Source organism: Sceloporus occidentalis, unplaced genomic scaffold (genome assembly GCF_023333645.1).
Source record: "Sceloporus occidentalis isolate IW3139 unplaced genomic scaffold, rSceOcc1.0.p SCAF_236, whole genome shotgun sequence".
NCBI lineage: Eukaryota > Metazoa > Chordata > Lepidosauria > Squamata > Phrynosomatidae > Sceloporus > Sceloporus occidentalis.
The window spans coordinates 1,178,449-1,200,677 of record NW_028317216.1 but is presented as its reverse complement, the minus strand read 5'-3'; the positions used below and the strand labels follow the sequence as shown (position 1 = coordinate 1,200,677).

General features: G+C 42.9%; 1 protein-coding gene across 1 annotated transcript in view; it reads left to right on the top strand.

Moving 5' to 3' along the window:
- Positions 1–391: 391 nt before the first annotated feature.
- LOC149276507 (disco-interacting protein 2 homolog C-like) overlaps positions 392–22,229 on the top strand; it is a gene marked incomplete at its 5' end in the record, with an annotated part of 48,639 nt that continues 26,801 nt past the window's right edge. Inside the window, 11 exons of the mRNA XM_089503569.1 lie at positions 392–456; positions 3,455–3,548; positions 4,756–4,875; positions 6,334–6,448; positions 10,996–11,135; positions 13,584–13,720; positions 15,104–15,312; positions 17,800–17,914; positions 18,314–18,515; positions 18,695–18,804; positions 21,016–21,096. Of these exons, the coding sequence (XP_089359695.1) occupies positions 392–456; positions 3,455–3,548; positions 4,756–4,875; positions 6,334–6,448; positions 10,996–11,135; positions 13,584–13,720; positions 15,104–15,312; positions 17,800–17,914; positions 18,314–18,515; positions 18,695–18,804; positions 21,016–21,096 (1,388 nt within the window). The remainder of the gene's footprint in view (positions 457–3,454; positions 3,549–4,755; positions 4,876–6,333; positions 6,449–10,995; positions 11,136–13,583; positions 13,721–15,103; positions 15,313–17,799; positions 17,915–18,313; positions 18,516–18,694; positions 18,805–21,015; positions 21,097–22,229) is intronic.

Sequence of the window (22,229 nt, the reverse complement as noted above, 5' to 3'; positions counted from 1 at the left end):
ACTTAATTTAGAGATATTTAATGTTTAAAAGTTTGGGGCACTTAGAAATTTCCTTGTTTTTGATAGAAAAGCAAATTTTGTCCAATAAAATAACATGAAAAGGATCAGAAATCCAGCGCAGACAGGGTTATCGTTGTATTGTAATGGCTGATTTTTAATGGAATATCTTCATAGATATACAGAGGCCCTTTATCACTCCCATTGCTCCTGTGTTCCAATGGCCCTTTATCACTCCCATCACTCCTGTGTTCCAATGGCCCTTTATCACTCCCATCAGTTTAAAAGGCTAATTGATCATTGGAAAACCCCTTTTGCAATTATGTTACAGCCAGAAATGTCCTTGTTTTCCGTGATTTTTGCTAACACATAAACATAACTTTTCTTTTGACAGCGGAAACGATTGTGAATGTTTTGGACTTTAAGAAGGATGTGGGGCTTTGGCACGGCATCCATACGGTGAGCCGGATATAATCGTCATCTCCGTATTGTATTTTGTTGTGAGATTACAGGGGAAGTAACCGAAATGTTGTAGCCGTGGTGCGGTCCTTGCCGGTGTTAATAGCCCATTCACGGTGAAAAGTAACGGTATATTGTTTACTCTGTGTGCAACATAGTAATTTAGGCTGAAAAAGACCCAAGTCCATCAAGTTCAATCCTTCCATCGATCCTTCCTGCTTGTGATCCAAAGGAAGGCAAAAAAACCCCCAATTGTTATTTTTCAAATTTTTCCACTGGGGGGAGCCTTCCTTCTTGTCTCCAAAAGCCAATGAGATTTCACCTTGGATCAAGAAGATCTAAATCTTAATATTAATTCAATCATTTTTACCCCTGTATGTTCTTGTTTTACTCTTTTTGGAGGCATCCGTTGTATTTGATAGAACCCCCTCGTGGCAGTGGATTTCGTACCTTTATGGCCCTCACTGTAAAGAATGTTGTGTATGAAATCTTTGCTCTTCCCGTCTCGGGACGACCTCTGGTTCTTTGTACGTTTCTGAACAGGTTGCCGGAGAGCTCTTTATATCGGCCCCAAGTATATATTTATTTATTTTTGATGCATGGATCTATATGCATGTTTAATGTTAATGTCAGACTTTGCTTGCAAAATGGGAAGGAAGCATAATCGTAAACTAACTAAGATCTGGTATTTTATCCAAGTTTTACCGACATTCCACTTGATTGGTGCATTTTATTTGTCACGTAGAAGGTAAGGCTACCAATTCTAGTCTAATGGTCCCAATTGGGTTGGCTTATAAGTTTCAGACCTTGGTAAGTTAGGTCAATGTTACGTGGCCCAGCAGCATATCCAGTGCATAGGTTAGAAGGTGTTATAGACTGCTTGGCTAAAGGTAAATGAATGACATGGAACAGAATCTCTGGGCTTTCAGAACGTGATGCGGTCGGCACAGAATCATTCAAAGCTTCTTCTGGCTCACAAGGGCACCAGTTGGACGAAGCAGCTGGACAATGTTGGCTTTCTATACAGAGGAGAATTCCAAAATAAGAGTGTCGGGGCACCGGAAATCGTTGGGTTTTCTCATATTTTGATATTTGGGAATGTTTGATCGTGAGACTCTTGAAATATTAACCCTTTAATAGCCAACGATGAAGATTCTATGTTTTAGCCGAATGGTTCTAATGAAAATCTTGACTTAAATCTTATCTTAAAGATGGCCTTAATCGAGTCACCAGTGTTCAAGCAGGGATATCAACCATAAAGTAGAAAGAACACCTATTAGGAGTCTTAGGTATGATGATAGCAGATTAGGAAGGCATGAGCTGCTTACTGTGTGACCTGACTATCCGCTCCTTCACCCTCAGACTGGGGTAAAGACCCTGGGACTGGGGTATAGACCCTGAGACTGGGGTATAGACCCTGAGACTGGAGCAAAGACCCCCAGAGTTCCTGGGTGTGCATATTACAAACAACTTTTCTAATACCTGCATAACTTCAGTGTTTGAGAGCCACGAGCTGGTGGCTGACCTTCATTTCATACATGATCTAGTTTACCCGTGTCGTCTGCAGTCAGACAACTGCCTAGTAGCCATAACATAGGGGGATTCCTTTATATGTCATCCCTCCTCGCCCCCCGACGGCTTATGTCACGCACAGCATATGCTGCGAAGCGTCGTCTCGGTGTGTCGGGAACAGTCTCAGCTGCTGCAGATGCCGTGGCGTACTAATCCACGTATACATTCCCTCTCCTGATACAAACAAAGCCGATTATATCCTCGCTTTTCTTGTGTCAACCGATGCCTGCAAGGAAAACCGCAGCCTCTGTATTCATTCTCGGTATCTTTTTTGGATCTTGGCCACATTCCGTCTTCAGTGTAGAAGGTTGATGCGACTGAAAATACAAGGACTGGAAATTTATTTATTTTTTATATTTTATTTTATATATTTTTTTATTTTTTTTTATTTTGCACAGTGTAACTTTCTATTAAAAAAAAAAACAATTGGAAAGTAAATTTATTCCAAGTAGATGATGCTTCAAGGTGACTTCAAGGAGTCACAGAGCCCCAGGGGGACCTAATGCTAGAATTTAGATCTTCTGATGCTCTGCAAACCCAAAGCTCAGCCTTTGTTAATGATACAAGCTCGGTGTCGCTCGGCGTTGCCTGGGGTAATATCCCATCTGGCTATACGTGCCTTTGCCGGTTATATGGGAAACAACAACTTGTCGCTCAAACAGGTAGAATCTGCGTCACTGAATACATGACTGGGAAATGAGATCGTTGGGATTATATTGATGAAAACATGCATCTGGGATAACCACAGGCGCAGAACAGTGCCAGGTTTCCAGGAATCATACCAAGAAGCCCAATGGGTTCCTTCTAGAGACCCCAGCAATTATAGTTTGGCCATTGGACCATTTTGGTGCTAGATATGGTGCAGCTGGCACCAATGGTTTCCATGGTGATTGCTCCATTCACAGAACATTGCCCCAGGGGCAAAATAGGACCCTTGGGGTAGGGGGAGACATGAAGCTGATGGAGGGTATGAAGAAAGTATGGAACCTTGTAAAAAACACCTTCTGATTCTGATTCTTTATTTTTTCTTTAGACAAATTATATTTTTTAGAGAAATAGTTTCAGCTGCTTTAACCCTTTGAGGACCTCGTTTTTTCCGCTCGCTGTGATTGCGCCTTAGTAATTACCCGCTGACGGAGAAGAGACAATGAAGCGATGCATCTACACAAGAGCTTTACTATATCACTTAAATAGCATACTTCAGTCTCCGTTCCGCGAAATGCTTCCAATAACGTGCCGAGCGATGTGAAGAGCCGTAGAGATCTCCCGTTTGTAAATGATGAACATTTAAGTTAAAGAGGGGCCGTGAAAATCAAGAGAGCGGGCAAGAATCTTAATTAGTATTCATATTTGCACGGATTAATTATGCTGCAGATCGTTTTCTTTGCTTTCCCGTAATCGAGGGTTTTGCTGTGTTTATTTGCAGAGCGTCATGAACATGATGCACGTGATAAGCATCCCGTATTCTCTCATGAAAGTTAATCCCTTGTCTTGGATCCAGAAAGTCTGCCAGTATAAAGGTAAGATCTGGTGCTGCGTGTAGGATTACCATCAGCCCGCGTTTATATCAGGAACCAACTAGACACCCGGAAGTAAGAATCAGGAAATAATTAGGCTGGCCTTTGTAAAGGGGTTTGTATGCCGATCCCGTGGGTTGATATTTATCAGGGTCGTGCCATGTTGGCAACTGGGCAAGGGGTTCAGTCAAGATACGGTTTTCTCTCCATCTGCCAGCTGGAGATGCCTCTGCGATCCTCAGCAAGCTGCAGACCTTGGTGTCCACGGGGCATCGTCAAGCGGGGTACCCAAGTCTGCGGAAAAAGGAAAATGATGACCCTCAGTTGGGTGACTTGGTCTTCTAGCTTAAAACTGGTGGTCAGGGTCCCAATATCCTTGGGACAAGACATCTGAGCGGCCGAATGATAATACAGAGCAGAAGCCTCACGGTTTTCTAATGAGGCTCGGTTTTCTGAAAGTTAACATTTTTTTTTTTGGCATGATCAGTCCATGGTCTAAGTTTCTGGTGTGGATCCCATATTTTTCCAACGCAGACCTCCCGTTCTGCATCTTGGTGGTTTGGGAGGCTGGATGCTTGATATTCTGTAGGTTTTGAGAATTTTGGGAAAAACCACAAGCTCTACGGTTTACAGGTTTTTTAGATGTGAGGCCAATATATTGCCGTCAGCCGAAGAGCAAAACTGTATCCGCGCCTTCCAACTAATCCCGGAGTCTTAGATTTTTATATACGTTTCGGAAAAGATCCAAGCTGTTGAGGAGCTCCATCCATCTCTTGGGAGTTAACTTCAGAGACAGCAAGAGTAACGAGTTGCCCGAATTTGAGGATAGAGGATGCTTTTGCTCTCAGTCCCTTTGCTGCGAGGTCAAAGTTCAGCCACATATTTTATAAAGAAAACGATTGGGAGGGTATTTTGCCTGAGACCACCACAGTTGGCATAACAAGTGAAGGTACTTTTGGCCAGAATGTTATCCCAAGCCTCGTTATTTTATCTATATGTTTGTAGTGGGTCTCTATTGTGCGCTGGGATTTTTAATAGTCAAATTGTATTCAAAAAGAAAAAAAATCCAGAAAAGAATCTAAGTTTTGGAGTTTGGCCGCCTCTTGCTTATATGCATAAATCAGGGGCTTAACTCTTTTGTCTGTTTGATGATCGTGGCCACAAAACCGGGGCGATTAAAACAAATAATCTTCCTTCTGTTTCTTACCAGCAAAGGTTGCTTGTGTCAAGTCTCGGGATATGCATTGGGCGCTTGTTGCACACCGCGATCAGCGAGATATCAACATGGTGTCCCTGCGCATGCTTATTGTGGCCGATGGCGCCAACCCTTGTAAGTACGCTTTTGTTTTATTTGGACAATGAACACTTTTGCTTTATTTTCCGATATATGTGGTCGAATTTAATTTTCTTAATGGGAAAACAAAACAAAACGAAAAGACTTTGCTTGTCCTCCGCGTGATTTGAGCAGAAGGTTCAGACGAGGCGACGGGCAATTCATCCAGGCAGAAAAATCTGAAATAGCTTTTTTTATGATGATACTCTTCACATAGAACACTCTTCCCAAACCATAGGTGATTCTTCCAACATCAGCGTGTTTATAACGTTAACTCATTCCTTCCCGGTGTTTCACTGGCTGCTCTTATTGGCTTCATTTGTGACAGTTATGGTTAATGTATATATATGCATGCGCATACAGTGTATGTGTGATACATAAAGGCAGACATCCAAACCAAAGCTTTATGCATTCATCTAATAGAAAAAGGGAAAACAAATTAATACAATATTCATGTCTATCTCTGCCCATCTCCCACCGTGGGACTCTCGGCCCATCTCCCACCGTGGGACCCTCGGCCCATCTCCCACCGTGGGACCCTCGGCCCATCTCCCACCGTGGGACCCTCGGCCCAGCTCCCACCGTGGGACCCTCGGCCCAGCTCCCACCATGCTTGCTCTAAGTATATATAATTTAAAGCATTAAATTATGGGCAAATATCAGAATACAAAGTATGCAAACACAAAAAAAAGTACCAAAATGGACCAAAAAAATGCACCCGCTCGCTAACATCCACAAAAATAAAATAAATATTATATATTTTTCCAGCAATTGTGTATTATTTTTAATATAAAACTAAAGGGGTTGCATTTAAGAAAAAAAATTGTAGTCTGTCTTCTCTAAAAAATGTTTTTTCTTTAAATAGACTAGAACGGCAAATAAAAAACATACGACGAGGAAGCCTGTGACACGTTACCTATTTTGGGGTTACAACTCAATATCGTTTCTGTTTAATTATAAAGCTGATCGTCCGAAATACTGATATTGTTTATTTGAAACTCTTTAATTATTCTACCATTTAGATTTCCTAAGGTTTTCTTATATATCTGCGGAAATATTTAATTAAAATGATTAAAAATGTATTAAAAAGGGTATTTAATTATTAAAATATTTAAGACAAAGGTATTGGGTGATTTCTAATGTAATTACACAGGTATGTCTAGATCACATAGAAAAGCATTATAAATGATAGAATGGAAGGTATGGATCTGTCTCGAGTCCCGCCAGATCTGAAGACGGCGTCGGTGCCTGAGCGGGTCCGGCTAGACAGAGACCAATGGGCTTTTGGTTTGGCGTTCATGTTTCTTACCGTGTAATGCCGCAAGACGTGTCTCGAGATGAACTTTTCACTGCGTCGCCGGCATTCTTTATGGAGTCTTAAATCATCTTGTCCAAACGCTGAGCCGTGGTGTGTGCGCTTATCATCTCGTCCTCTTCTTCTGCTTTTTCCTCCAGGGTCCATTTCTTCTTGCGATGCTTTCCTCAATGTCTTCCAAAGTAAAGGTCTGCGTCAGGAGGTTATCTGTCCTTGTGCCAGCTCACCGGAGGCTCTCACCGTGGCCATAAGGAGGTACTGTCAGCCGTTTGCTTGAGATGATGTGTAGAGCACTTCTCGGCCATTTTTCTTCTCTTGGTGGTCGTTGAATCTCGTACGTTTATCTGGTTGGTTCCGTGGTTAGCAGCCTCTTCATTCTACTGGTCTGTTCATCCAGTCCAATGTTCTAAAATGAAAAGTCCGTCCATTTTTCCTCCGTGGTTCGGCGTTGCCCTTAACTGTAAACGCAGGTAAAGTGACCCCAAAGACCATCGCAGGCCAAGTGGCAGCTCCTCCGGCTATATAAACGTAATACAGTTCCATCCATGTCTTTAGGAAAAGTTTATGGGGCGCCGGGCCTAATATGGATTCATGTTGGATACATTTACTAAGAGATATGGGAGCTTTGAAGATAATTTTTTAGTTTCTGCTACTTTTACTGTTTGGAATGTTTGTGGAAATTCTCATTTTTAATATTTTAGTATTCCTACGAATGCTATTTTCCCTATTTTTTCTGTTATGTGGTCAGATGCACGATTTGCCTTAAACCAAGTATCAACAAATAGCTTAACTTGTCCTAAATACTGTGTATGTGTATATATATATATAGATAGAGATATAGATATACGCTACTGTCACTTCGTGGGAAAACAAGGAGATTTCTGGCTGTAACATAATCGCAAAAGGGTTTTCTAACGATCAATTATCCTTTTAAACTTAAACTTGGATCAGCGAACACAACGTGCCATTGGAACACAGGAGTGATGGGAGTGATAAAGGGCCATTGGAACGCAGGAGTGATAAGGGGCCATTGGAACGCAGGAGTGATGGGAGTGATAAGGGGCCATTGGAACGCAGGAGTGATAAAGGGCCATTGGAACACAGGAGTGATGGGAGTGATAAAGGGCCATTGGAACGCAGGAGTGATGGGAGTGATAAAGGGCCATTGGAACACAGGAGTGATGGGAGTGATAAAGGGCCATTGGAACACAGGAGTGATAAAGGGCCATTGGAACACAGGAGTGATGGGAGTGATAAAGGGCCATTGGAACACAGGAGTGATGGGAGTGATAAAGGGCTGTTGGAACACAGGAGTGATGGGAGTGATAAAGGGCCGTTGGAACACAGGAGTGATGGGAGTGATAAAGGGCCGTTGGAACACAGGAGTGATGGGAGTGATAAAGGGCCTCTGTACCTGACTATAGATAGTGTGTATATATATATATATATATATATATATATTAGTATAGAACGCATCTGTTCTGTATGGATGTCCTCCTCTTGTGTGTGGAGAGGGGACGGGAAGCTTTATCCCGTTTCGTTTTAGTTGTGGTATCTCAATCTTAAATAAATGTTTTTCCTCGGCGTCCGAGTGCTGATAAATCCGAGTGAAACGCGTGGCGCGCGGCGTGTCTTTCCAGCGTTTGTAATTGTCACCCGCGGGCTCCTGCCGGGTAAAAGGTGTCACTTTGTCTATTAACGGGTGTTCTGCTGACATTGTGCGATATGCTGCGGTCGTTGGGGCCGTTACCGTTATATTTCCAGCTGATTTCTCGCACATCTTGGTGTGACAACAATAGGGGTTTATTTTACAGAAAGACCTCGTATTTCTCTAGCGTTCTTCCGCCGATCCCATTTTGTAACAATATTTCCGTAAACAAATTCTTTTAGTTGTGCGGGAATTAGTTGCTAATTGACATTTAAATCGGAGCAGTTTGCAGCGTATCGCAATCATTATATTGTGTGTCTGCTTCATCCGGAGTCGTCTTGGCTTTTGGTGGCTATGATGAATTCTTGGGGGGGGGGTGGTAATGGAATTTCTTGCCCTCTGGTGTTAGGGACTCGTCCCCTAATCTCATGCTACCCACATTTAAATTTACAGAAGAATATGGAACGTAGCGTTATAATATCCCCCCCTGCACACAGATGTCGGGGGTCTCTCTGCATTGCAGAGACCGCGGGGGCTTTTGCTCCACAGTGATGGCAGTGAAGTTCTGGAATTCACTGTCCAGGGACACAGGTCACCGCAGGTCTGGGATAGAGAGCGATGGGTGCTCTTTTTGGCAAAAGAGATGTATGATTTAAAAAAGTTTAAATTCTCAAGGTTATTCTAATTGTTTTAAATTGAAAATAAGTGATTTATTTTTTTTATCACTTTTTGACAAAATGTAATGATTTTTTTTTTTAAACCTTGGGCTGTTTTTCTGATTAATTTGTCACCATATAGTACCTGTTCCTTATGTAGACCTGCCTCTAAACATTATTAACCCCACGTTTTCTCTTGGTATTAGCCTTCACTAAGGTTTGATTCAGTCTTTACATCATCGCAGCGCACAGTGATTCCCATCGCGCCTCCATAACCCCTTTCCATCTGGCCTTTATACTGTTTATATAGTTGACACCGTATACAGGGTTATTTTTGTAAAAGACCTTTAGGTCCGTGGATTTGCCTTCCCGGGAGCCTGTAACACGATGTAAGTATGAAGACAATCTGTGATATGCTTTTGTTTATTAAAGGATACAGAGCTTACGGTGTATTTTTAGAGAGAAATCGCTCGCGTTAAAGCAGGGCACATAATTACCTTCTGATTGCAAGTTAAACAGGTCCGATCATTGAGCAGATGTGCCGGACCTCAGGGACTCGGCCACCGCAACTGGATCCGTATCATGATCCAGTCGCCTAGCACAGTAAAAATCCCAGACGATGCGCATGTATGACTCCCTAAATGAACCGAGCGTTCAGTGATCACCTGCAGAAATCACAGGTTGTTTGCACAAAGCCACAGAATATACAGGTCATCGGTAACCATCCGGTATCCGCCGATCTGTAGAGCATGCGCATGGTCCTGACCGCTTCCCCGTGATATCGGTTGGGCATTAATGGAAGGCAGTAACGCGGAGTAACGCCGGGCCCTGAATGCTTTCAGTCTCCCAAGTTCACTTAACTTCGTCCGCTTAGGGCAAACTCTTGCATTAACGTCTAATTGAGATTTATTGCCGCGGGTTCTGATAGGGAAATAGGCATCTGCTAGAGACCGTATTGCTTTCCAAATGAGCCCGCGTCACGTGACCTGCTAGAAGAACGCTAATAATTAGCCGTGAATAGACTCTTCTTGGCACGCGGGATAAAAATTACACCGGAAATCCTCAGGAGACCTGCAAAGAGGCTGAATTCTTTCTCCAGCAACATTAGCTTGGGCTATTTAAGTAACTCGATGTACTTTGCATGTAATTGTCATTCATAACCCAGACGGAATCGCATTATCTTCCTATTTGTGTCTCATGGTGAAGCCGGATGGAGTAATGTCTCAGCTCATCCTTGAAAATTACTGTGACATTTCAGTCTGGCTTGGCTGACTGCTTCAGCGATTCAGTGGGTTATATGACAAGCACTTTGTTCCTATGGATATTCGCCATAATCCCGCTGTACGGGAGCCGGCCTTCTGCTCTGTAGGATATAAGAAAATGCTTTTCTCGATCTGTGCAGAAAATGACGAGCATTGATACCCCCCAATCATCCAAAGCGTTCGCGGAGAGCATAGATATACCCCCAATCATCCAAAGCATTCACCAAGGGTGTAGATATACCCCCAATCATCCAAAGCATTCACCAAGGGCGTAGATATACCCCCGATCATCCAAAGCGATCACCAAGAGCATTGATATACCCCCGATCATCCAAAGCATTCACCAAGGGCGTAGATATACCCCCAATCATCCAAAGCGTTCACCAAGAGCATTGATATACCCCCAATCATCCAAAGAGTTCACCAAGGGAATAGATATACCCCCGATCATCCAAAGAGTTCACCAAGGGAATAGATATACCCCCGATCATCCAAAGAGTTCACCAAGGGAATAGATATACCCCCGATCATCCAAAGAGTTCACCAAGGGAATAGATATACCCCCGATCATCCAAAGCCTTCACGGAGAGCGTAGATATACCCCCGATCATCCAAAGCGATCACCAAGAGCATTGATATACCCCCAATCATCCAAAGCATTCACGGAGAGCATAGATATACCCCCAATCATCCAAAGCATTCACCAAGGGCATAGATATACCCCCGATCATCCAAAGCATTCACGGAGAGCGTAGATATACCCCCGATCATCCAAAGCATTCACGGAGAGCGTAGATATACCCCCAATCATCCAAAGCGTTCATGGAGAGCATAGATATACCCCCGATCATCCAAAGCGTTCACGGAGAGCATAGATATACCCCCGATCATCCAAAGCATTCACCAAGGGCATAGATATACCCCTGATCATCCAAAGCGTTCACGGAGAGCATTGGTGCCCCCGTAGATATAGTTGGCTTGGCGGAGTTACAGTAACTTGGTGATTGGAAGTTAAGCTTTAGGACCATGGGGTGAGTGCATTGGTTTAAAACAGGCAGAATCTTTGTCCCACGGCTGTATGTTTATGTCAAGGAATATACCGGCTACATTTATGCCTTAGCGTATATAAAAACCATGCAGGAACCAGGGAGGTTAGGCATGGGGGCCAAAATACTTCTGTGGGCGTTTTAAGGTGCATTGCCTATTACATGAGTAATTATTGCTTCTTTTTCGCAGGCCGACGGATGACAGCAACCAACCCCCGGGGAGAGGAGTGTTATCAATGCAAGGCCTCACCTACGGCGTCATTCGAGTGGACTCGGAAGAGAAGCTCTCTGTACTTACTGTGCAAGATGTCGGAACAGTCATGCCTGGCGGTGAGGACTTTTATACCGTCGTTTCGTGGTCCTACGCATACAGCCATCGAATATATTGAGAGTTGGGTTATATTGAGCTGTGGTCATATCAGTGAATGAAGCTAAATGTGATCGTAGCCGTACCTGGAGAAAGAGTCCCAGGTGTCGCGCATGCAGCTGGCTTCTGGATTCAGCCCAGGTGGCCCTGGTTGTGCCGTCAGCCTGCTTGGCAACAATAGAGGAAAGCCTTTGTTGGGAATTCTCTGGGTTGGCCCCTGGGATCTACAAACTCCTTGCCCTCTTTATAGTTCTATATTTAGTGATTTAATAAGCGCCATCGTATTCGGCGCCATCGCTTTCTGATATAACCGGGGCAATTAATGGCCACCAGGGCTCCTGGTCTTCCAGCCTGGAAGGTTTCTAGAAATGGGCACATTCTCTTCTGGAACTTTTATATTAATAGTAATAAAGTGCATGCTCCATGTATCAGAACACGACTCTTGATTCAACTGCCCCTTTAAATGCTAGGACCAGCTATATATTATTATTATTGGCTTCACCATGTCCAGATTATCTTCAATTTCTATATATTTTTAGCTTTTCAGACACCTATGGACCAAATATGAACGTATTTTCCTCTTTCTCACCAAAATCCCTTTTATTATGAAAATAATAGTCGGCGTCAACACAGACGCTAAGTCATGTTTTTTGTTGCAGCATTAACTGTTTTAGAGAAAATTGAAATAAAAGCCGTTGGCGTTAAACATCTTTGGCCAAAACCAGTTTGCGAGACTGCAGCCTTAATAGCTGAATCCCCCCCCCCCCCTCCCGAGTGTTCGAATATTCTGGAGAGAGATCTTGCGATAATCCCCAAATTTATCCCGTAGCCGCTAACAAAAAAGGTAAAATGACCACAATCATCATCGATCATCCTGGTCATCTGAGGCCGTGGTCTGTGTTTGCCAAACTGCTAAAAACAACACAGAGAAACAATGAATTCCGCTAACCGCGTTCTTTTCGAAGGGCTGCCGTTAGCAGGAACGGAATATTTTAAGGATGCTTTCACAGAAGATTGCTTGCAGCTGCTGTCAGCTTTCCACCGATTTTCTGCAAGAAGGAGAAACGCCGAGATCGTCCTTCTGCTGTAAAAAAATAATAGAAAAAGGGCCATTGTTCTCCTAAACTAGCTGTAACATTTTCGAGACGTTCGTATAGGAACAATGCACCCCTATGCTTTCTGGGAAAATAAAATCTGGGGAAAAAACAGGGTTTTCATAAAAAAAAAAAAAGAAATTCCAAATGAAGAAAATCATCGGTCGGAATTTGTAACTTTCCTCCTCTTGTGACAATGTTATCGCGTTAAATAAACACATTATGTCTTCTCTCGGGGGGGTTCATTCGATTTTCAACTCATTAAAAACATCACAATTTTTTTTTATCCCAGTAGCAAGCGTTGTTTTTCCAGTTAATCCCAGTCCGCATTTACAGCTAGAGCGACGTGTATAGCCCAGCGTGAACCTTCTCTTTTAAATAACATTCGTGAACGCGTACGATTTAGACCTTTAGCGATTGTTTTTTAGCTCTTTTTCCCAGTTCTGTCAGAATTATGTCATTCTCCCGGCTCCTTTGTTTGCTAGAAGCGTCTGGGAAAATCTAAACACATCGCATCTGTACCCGGAGTCCTTGGCGTGACCTTGTAACCATAGCCGTGTTGTGGGCTGGGCTGAAATATCTGTGAAGTGAGGAAAGTCATTTCGTTATGTTGCCAGTGGATTCGATTTTATTTTTTTTATATTAAAACTATATTTTTTGCGAACATAGAGTTGAATTCAAATGGTGGCCCTCGCTGCCCTTGTACTGTGTTGTACAAATGGGGGTTCAAGATGGCGGATCAGGCATGGAAACTATACCTATATACAACAATATATAATAAAAAAACAAACTATATACAATAATTCCTTCTTATATCACCGCAATGTTGAACTTTCTATACCTCTAGCTTGTTTGTGATCATTTGAATTGCTTTATAGACCTTATAGAAGATCAAGCATTATCTTATAAGGTTCTTCAAGTTCTTTTTCCTCCTCATTGCCCTTCCAAAGGCTGCCTTAACCAATCGGCAGCAGTCAGCAGCTTAACAACGGGGGAGAGATAACTTAATGGGGGGGGGGTAGTCATGCAGATACTGAAAATGGGAAATTAAGATATGTTTTCCAAGATACTTTTCCCCATGGTGGACACAGATGGGCACCGCTTACTTATTACTAGTATATAAATCTGCACGGGCTAAATCAGCTTTATTTGGAGAGCGGCTGAACTGAAGCAGAGATTGACACGGCCCCTGTATATATATAATGAGGCATGTGCTTAAAACGTTGAATCAGTTTACGCTTTTGTTGAGCCACCCAGCCAGAGGACCTTGAAGAAAGAGGTCCTATTAATAAGATGCCTTCTTTGATTTCCCTTTAGCGATTATGTGTTCGGTTAAACCCGATGGCGTTTCCCAGCTGTGTCGGACGGATGAAATCGGAGAGCTTTGTGTCTGCGCTCTTGCTACGGGTACATCGTACTATGGTCTCTCCGGTATGACCAAGAATACCTTTGAGGTGGGTCTTGTGGGTTTGCCAACAGCTTGGGTCTATATTCGGTTTAAACACTTTTGGGATGTTTTGTTTTTTGGCACTCTTTTGCTTTATTTTCGATGCCGGTAGAGGACCTTACCAACCGGATGCATTGAACTGGTTTACTGGACGACCGGTGGATTTAGCCTGCTTCTTCCGGGAATAGATACACCCTATTGGTGTTTTAACAAGCCAATGTAGTATTAAGACGGGTTAATGTGCCAGTATAATGGAAGGATTACTACCGTAATATTGCATGCTTAATGCATTTCAGCTCCGAAGGAAACAATAGCTGTCTTTTTGTATTCCCCATCCTTTTATTCCATAAAAGACACGGCCGTTAGAGCCGTATTACGAGGGATAGTCTCTTTCTTTCAAGCAATGAGCCCTTCGGGGTTCAAGTGCACTTCTCCATTAACCTATAGGTCAAAGTCGCTCCTCGTGGGCTGGGAACCCTCAATGGTGCAATAAATTTCAATATATCCTCCATTAATAATTCTCTCTAGAACATTTTTTATTTATTTTTTTACGTCGTTATGACTTTATAAGTGCCAGTTAGGTACATCACGGAAAACATTCCCCCCTCGCAGACCACGCAAGCGAAAGTCTCCAGTGCTTGTCCTACAGGACATAAAATGCTGACCTGGAACCACTGAAAGAATTAAAATTAATGGGTTATTATATAAAAATAGCATTCGTAAAATTAGTAGCTAGCATAATAAAGGAAGATAAATTACGAACCATCATTTGCAGAAAAACCCATTTAGAATGTCCGTGAAGACAAAAGAACGTTTTAGAACACGCAGTGACACATTTAATACGTGACCTCGTGGACTTTGAACAAATCTTAGCGTTCAGGTTCTGCGTTATTTGAAACGCTTTTTTCTTTTTTTTCACGAACGAATAAATGCAAATCTGGCAGAAAGGGATTATACGAGGATTTAATTCCATTTTAGTGACGTCATATCCCTTGCCTGCAGCATATACCGCATGTGATAAAAAGGAATCCAAGTAACCGTTTTTAGACGGTCGCCGCCGGTGATCCTTGCGATGACGCATACATCTGTTAAATCCCCGGAGTGATATAGATATAATCCAGGGGTGTATGTCGTAGAAGTGCAGGAATGTTATACGCTTATTAAGGGAATATTATTTTTAGCAACCGAGGGAAAGCAATATGGACTCATTGAGTTGAACCGTAGGAGTGTTGATGCGTGTAGCTGAGAGAGATGGAATCCCAAATTAATCACAAATTGTTGCACCTATCATTGCCATTCTTGTTGGAATGCAACCCCCATCACCATTAGGCAGCTTTCTATAGGCTGGGATCCATAACATATTCCAAACTTTTTTTGTTGTTGTTGGCAGGTTTTCCCAGTGACCAGCTCGGGCGCTCCGATCAGCGAATATCCTTTTATAAGGACGGGGCTCCTAGGCTTTATAGGACCAGCTGGGCTGGTCTTTGTTGTGGGGAAAATGGATGGCCTCATGGTCGTGAGCGGACGCAGACACAATGCCGATGACATCGTAGCAACTGCGTTGGCGGTGGAACCCATGAAGTTTGTCTACAGAGGAAGGTTGGTTGCAAACTATAAAAGAAGAAATAATTGGGATAACCGTTTTCTTCTGCTACGTAACTTCAAAACATCGGCGTCTATTAAAATGTTATTCCTTTGTTTTCAATTTAGACAAAATGCAAAAATTGTACGACAACATGGACATGTTTTAATGAAAAAAACACTGATGTTTTCTAAACACTTATTTATTATTATGAAGAGCCATTGAGCTTGAAGCAGATCTCTCTCTATATATATATATAATGAAGGGCCGACCCCGGTGAGCTTCTGCTGCAGGAAGAGCTTAGCTGACCCTCTGTAACTTATAGTTAAGTCGTTGAGATTTCATCAAAGTATCCTCGCCCGTTTAAATATGCATTATACAGGGCCAACTCAGACAGTCTTTCTGGAGAAACCTTCGATTGTTGGCCCTTTATTATGAAGGGAGAGGGTTAACTCTCCTTTTAATGAACAAGCCTCGTTGTTTGCCTGTCCTCTGTGCTGCTGTCATACAATTTGATGGCATAAACGGTCACGGTGTTGAATGTTTTTAAACTGAGCAGCGCTAAGCTTCGTAAATAAGAATGTCAGTGTGATTGTGTGTATGAATATGATGATTTCTATGTGATGTGTGCTCCCTACCACTGAAAAATATCTAAACCGCCATCCGTTTATTATTTCCTTCTGCTTTTTTACTGATGCTTCCGGGTATTTGCGATCTTTCAAATAGTTTACAAGGGCTAGGCATTCATTCTTCCCAACCCAGCTGTATTATGAATGAATATCCCAAAGATTCCTGACGTCTGTGTTCATTTAGTACTTCTTGCTGCTTCTAATGGCAGAAGAGCACGGCTTCATGGGATGTCTCTAGCAATTTATACTAGCGAGTTCAGAAGAAAAGGAAAATGCTTTTTTTCTGAGAAAGGATTAAATCTTGCATTCATTCCTTCACCGTTTGTCATAAGTGATGAATTATTTACAGTATGGGATGATTACCGATTGTGCCTTTTTAATTTCAGCCTCAAAGGAGCAGAGACACTGTCTGTCAATTACTAAATTAACCTGTAGCGTTCTACCACTTATCACAAAGTGATCTCATAAAGAGTGAAAAAGGTTTGATAATTTTCCTAGACACAGTCAGGTATTTTAACCGAAAACGCGCAGGTATTAAAGATTCCCTTGCCATCTGTTGCGAATGCTGGGAATTCTGTCTGGGAGAGTCTGTTAGGCTGATGTCTCTTTCTTTGTTGGGGGAATCATTTACACGCCTGGCGGAGAAAGGCGCTAATTATATGCAAGCCACGTTTATGGTATTTAGCAGTGTTCAAAATTCACGTCGCGCCATTGCAGATAAATCCACCCGGGGCGTAAATGAAATAACCGTGTGTGTATTTTACAAGAGCAGTCTTTTATCATCGAGACTCGCTTCCGCCTGCGTTATAAGGCGGTAAATAATTTAACAGTGCTTCTGCTAAGATGTTCCAGAAGACTCCCTAAATCATAGTCTACAAAATGCGTAAAAACAATAGTAATAATCGCTGCCGGTGCGACACGATGATTCAGTAGTCACAGGATAGCGGGAGACTTTAAAGTTTTAGCCGGGGGGACTGTTTGAAGCTCAGGGTGGGCTATGTATCTTAAGGACACGTAGACCACCGTGAAATAATCCACTGACGATGAGCCACACTTTATAAGACTACTTATTACAAGAGACTGTGTAATGAAGCAGAGCAAGGATCCAGCTGCTGCGATGTCACGTTTTGTGGGATTGTTATAAAACCGTATCTGCTCGATTATAAGACAAAGTTTTTTCTGAAAAATATCCATTGTCTTATATTCGAGGTCATCTTATAATCAGACCTCAAATAGAGGTCTGACTTCTAGACTAAGATCCAGATCCCCCGCAGCGCTGCAGGCAACCCAGATCCTCCTCTCTGGCAGCCGGTGGGCGTCTGTGCGATGCACGCAGACAACCTCTACTGCTGCCGGCACTCCCGTCTGTGCGCATCCCATAGGTGTCCACCGGCTGCCCCGACTTGACACCAGGGAGTCTGGAGCACGGGGGACAAGTCTAGGGATGGATCTGTCGAGTGGGGGCATATAGGGGGTGTAAGGCATATCAGGGAGGCAGAGTGGGAAATGGGGGGGTATAAGGCATATCTGGGGGGCTGAGTGGCAAGCCCTGGGGCAGATGTGCATAACTGGGGGGCAGGTTGGTAAATAAAAGGAAATAAAAACAAAAAAGGCATTTTACCTAATCATAATTTTAATGAAAAAAATAAAAAAATTGTTTACATGTGAACTAATATTTACCAGTAAAACTTTTTCCTATTGGGTAGTCTTATATTCAGGCTTTTTCTTTTTTCTTCTACATTAATATTCAAATACGGTACTTTTGTCCAGCTCGGTAAAAGTTGGTATTAAAACACCTGGGCTGTGCCGGTTCCAGGAGCACGCATTGTGTCTGCGCATGTGCAGCTGGCTAACACGACTCCCACTTACCTGCAGGATAGCCGTGTTTTCGGTCAACGTCTTGCATGATGAGAGGATAGTCATCGTTGCTGAGCAGAGGCCGGATTCTACAGAGGAGGACAGCTTCCAGTGGATGAGCCGAGTCCTTCAGGTACTTGTACATGGGGAGGACAATCACATCTTGCCTGGTTTTACTCGCAAAAACTATGGAAATCTTTGAACTGACTGTCAAATTGTGAGTTGTGCCCATGGTCCAAGCTAAATTAGCGTAAACTTGAATAAAGGGCCACCCTACAACTTCCAGGTATAAGATATGACAAGTTTTATATGGCATTGATGGTTGGAAACCATGCAGGATATTTTTTGTTACTTTTGATTAAAACTAATTAAAAAAAATAGATGAAGCTTCCACTTTTCTGTTTACAAGCTCTACGGGAGAAACACGAGATACGATGGCGGTGTGGCAGATGGTATCAAAGGTGAAGGTTTGTGGTCCCTTTTAACACTGCCATGACGTCACCTCTCGTCTTGTTGCTTTTTGTCTTTTTAGGCTATTGACAGTATACACCAGGTTGGTGTTTACTGTTTAGCACTCGTACCAGCAAATACCCTCCCCAAAACCCCCTTGGGTGGCATTCACCTTTCAGAGACCAAGCAACTGTTCCTGGAAGGATCACTGCATCCATGCAACGTCCTGATGTGCCCGCACACCTGTGTAACAAACCTGCCCAAGCCACGGCAAAAACAGCCAGGTACGTCACAAACCAACCAAAAAAAAAAAAAGTTATTGGTCAAAACTGTTCCGGTCCTCTGATGTTCTACCTCCGGGGTAAGCAGTCCTGGGGCGAAATGGACATACCAATACAGCTTTGCTTGAGAAGTGGTGATATTTTCCTACGGCCGTATCAATGTGCTGTTGTTATTCCTGTAGAAATTGGCCCTGCCTCTGTGATGGTGGGGAACTTGGTCTCGGGTAAGAGGATTGCACAAGCCAGCGGAAGGGATCTGGGGCAGATAGAAGACAACGATCAGGCTAGAAAGGTAAGTGTTTTAAGAGGAACATCCTATGGTTTTTGGGGCAGATTGTTTTAGTTTGTGACTTTTTATGATTCGCTGGGAATAATAGTCTAGACCAGGGGTGTCCAACCTGCGGCCCTCCAGCTGCTGCATGACTACATCTCCCATAATGCTCTTTCAGCTAAGGGGCTGGCTGAGGAGTATGGGAGATGTAGTCCTGCAGCAGCTGGAGGGCTGCAGGTTGGACGCCCCTGGTCTAGACTTTGCCCCATAGGGCGTCCCATACTTGGGAAATGTGTTCATAGGTTTTAAGGACAGATATTAATTTACCTATTATAATAGTTATTGTTGCTGCTGTTACAACATTTTTTCGTGCTTCCGCTTCCTGAATCATGGAGAGAACACCTGAAACATCATAGAGAAGTCTCTCAGAGTAGAACACCTGCTGGAGGCTGAAGGTTCATCTCTATGGTTTGTTTTTTTTCTTCAGTAAAAACACAAACAAAAGAAGAACAAACAAACAAAAAAGAGAAAACAAGATGTACAACAAACCTTCTGCTTTTTCCTAACCACAAAATGAACGTAGCACTCACTACAAAGATCACTGATTATGGGGGAGAAAAGAACAAAGGAACGGCCCCACCTTTATGTGAATTATAATATAAACTGGAATTTCCTAGGGACATATTGACTCCTTTGTTACCCCGTGGAGCCGTAACACTTGTTTCTGCTGTGACGATGTAGAAAGGTTTCTGCGTATAAAACAGACCGGCGATGACATTTCAGAGATGGATTGATCAGCGCCAAGAGAACATCTGTCTCCTCTGTTCTCCTTCCATCTCCCTTTCATTCCCTCTAAGATAACGTTCTGCAGCTACGCTCCTCAAATGAGGGACATGAAAGCGACTCGTAAACCCAAACAGCCCGACTTGGCAGAGATCGGCGCGTAGTTTCTGTCCTCCCGCGGTGCCGGGTCCCTGCGCATGCTTTAGGAGGACATCACGCCGTGCATCGAGGAACCCGGCAATGCCGTATCCGTGTCTTTGGCGGAGACGTCTACTAGACGGTCTCGTTATCGGTAAAGAGGGAACGAGCTTAGCTTTTCTGCACAGCGTTTCCCATTGAAACAGAGAAACAAGTCGAGGAGCTTCTTTAAGTGGGCAAAAATAAATGGGATGGAGGGAAACGGTGTGTTTGAGGATAGCCCTGTGCAGCTATGACCGTTTTAAAACATGTAGAAGGATACTTCGCATTCCCGGAGAACAGCGTCAACTTCTTATTGTGACTCATTTTACCATTTCACTTTTGTTTTTCCTCCCCATAAAGGATTTGTGGGTGGCTTGAAGTATATACAGATGCTTGACGTTATTAAACCGTAGACCGCACTGACTTTCCGTATTTTCTCAATAGTGGTCTGTGGATGGTTTTAACCAATTAAACACCGAAACGGATGAGGTTGTATTGCCCTCGTTCTTGTTTTGTTAGATCTTTTTTTCAGAACATTGATTGTCACAGACCGATCGGCCGTTCCTCCAATGTTTGAAGGAAAAAAAAAAATAAGTAACATCTGATCTCGGCCTTTAGGCAACAATTGGCCCGTCGAGCAGACAGCTTAATGTTGGCTTCTTGTTGCTATGGTAACACATTGCGTAAAAACAAAGAAAAGATCTGTTGGCACCCTAGATCCCCGTTAACACGCAGGGATTGGTGTTTAGGATGTTACGGGTGCCCCCCCAATAGAAGAATGTAATAAAATGATTTAAATGCGTTTTGCATATGTTGTACATTTTAAATGCTGTAATTCACTTTATCGTTCCCAGGGTGATCAGGGTAATGGGAGTTTTAGTTAGTTATAAAAAAGTTATTATAGAAATGTGTGTGTTCACACCCATATTTTGGCTCTTTAGCATAATTATCACATTTAACCCCTTCCTATGTGTGCCTACACTGTGATATGCGCACGTACTGATTTGCATATAGTAAAATGCATTGGAAACGCGTGAAATTGCTCAATTTTGTACATCGTGCGTGCCAAGTTGCCAGCAGTCCTGGTGATCTGGATACAGGCGGACACGGGCACTGAACCTTTTGTTGTTGGGACCGTCCCGGTAAAATCAAAGCTCTTGGCGTCTTAAATAATTCAGTCCCTACATACATAGTGCATACGTATGTGTTGTATACATGTATTGATTAGTCGGATATTAATATTTTCTTTTTCTTTTTGTATTTTATTAGTTTTTATTCTTGTCAGAAGTCCTACAGTGGAGATCTCAAACCACGCCTGATCATGTCCTATACACGTTACTTAATTCAAGGGTAAGATATATGTTAAATGATGGATTATTGTGATGAGTGTTATCGAGGATGGCCATGATGTGTAAGCCACATCCGCTGATATTTTGATCCTTGAGATCATCTTACTGTCCCAGCCTACTATCTAAAATTATATATTTACACTTTGAGTCTCCATTCCCCTTTATTCATAAAATTATCTTAAATGGGATCTCTATCGCATGAAACGAGAAAGCGTTTTAGTCCCTTTCAAGAACATGTTTGCTTGTTACATTTCAATAGACGTCAACATTCTTCTCTAGAATAGGAAAATGCCTTGCCGGTATATTTGGAACCATTTCAATAAAGTAGCGTTCATTTCCAACCGGATTTAGAAGGTTCTGGTATTTCAAAGCACTTAGGATAATGAGCCAGAAAAAAGGCTTTTGTGTTCCATCAGAATCCTGAATTGCTTTTATTGGAGGTCAGGATGATGCCCTTTATGGCCCAAAAAAGTCCAAAATGAAAATCTTAATGATGTCGAGAGTAGCCCAAATCATATTAATCCTCGGCACTTAGAATTTAAGCCAACGTACTCTTAACCCCTTACATGTATGGGCCCACAATGCATTGTTTTTAATGGGTTGAAGGACAACCCATTGTCCTTAAGGGGTTAAAAATAAATAGAAACATATCCATAGGAGAGCGTCGGTGTGAGCACAGCCATAATAAGTGGGTCAAAAAAGTGTTGTAATATGGAGGAGGCCTGCCAGATCTACCTTATGGCAAATTCAGCTCTGTCTATTGGTGCTCGATAGAAGGACCACCGAAAGAAGCCAACCACTAAAAACTGCATCATGCACTATGCCACACTGTGGCCATTTCTGGAACTGCATGTCATACACTGCTGCTGATGGACCAATGTTCTTGAAGTAAAACAAGGACAGGAATGGCAAAGCAGATGTTACGTTGTATCTATCAAGTAACGTAAAGTTAGATACAAGGGGCCATTGCGGAGACGGTTTGTTGACCTCTGGCTGGATCCCACCTACGCCACCCTCGGCCTTCTATAGGCTGGGGGGGTCCATCAACAGCAGAGACTGATTGGCCGACCATGTTGTGGAGTCCTAAAAATATTGTTGGTCTCGGTTTGCGCTCTCCTGTCGCTCTGTATCTGA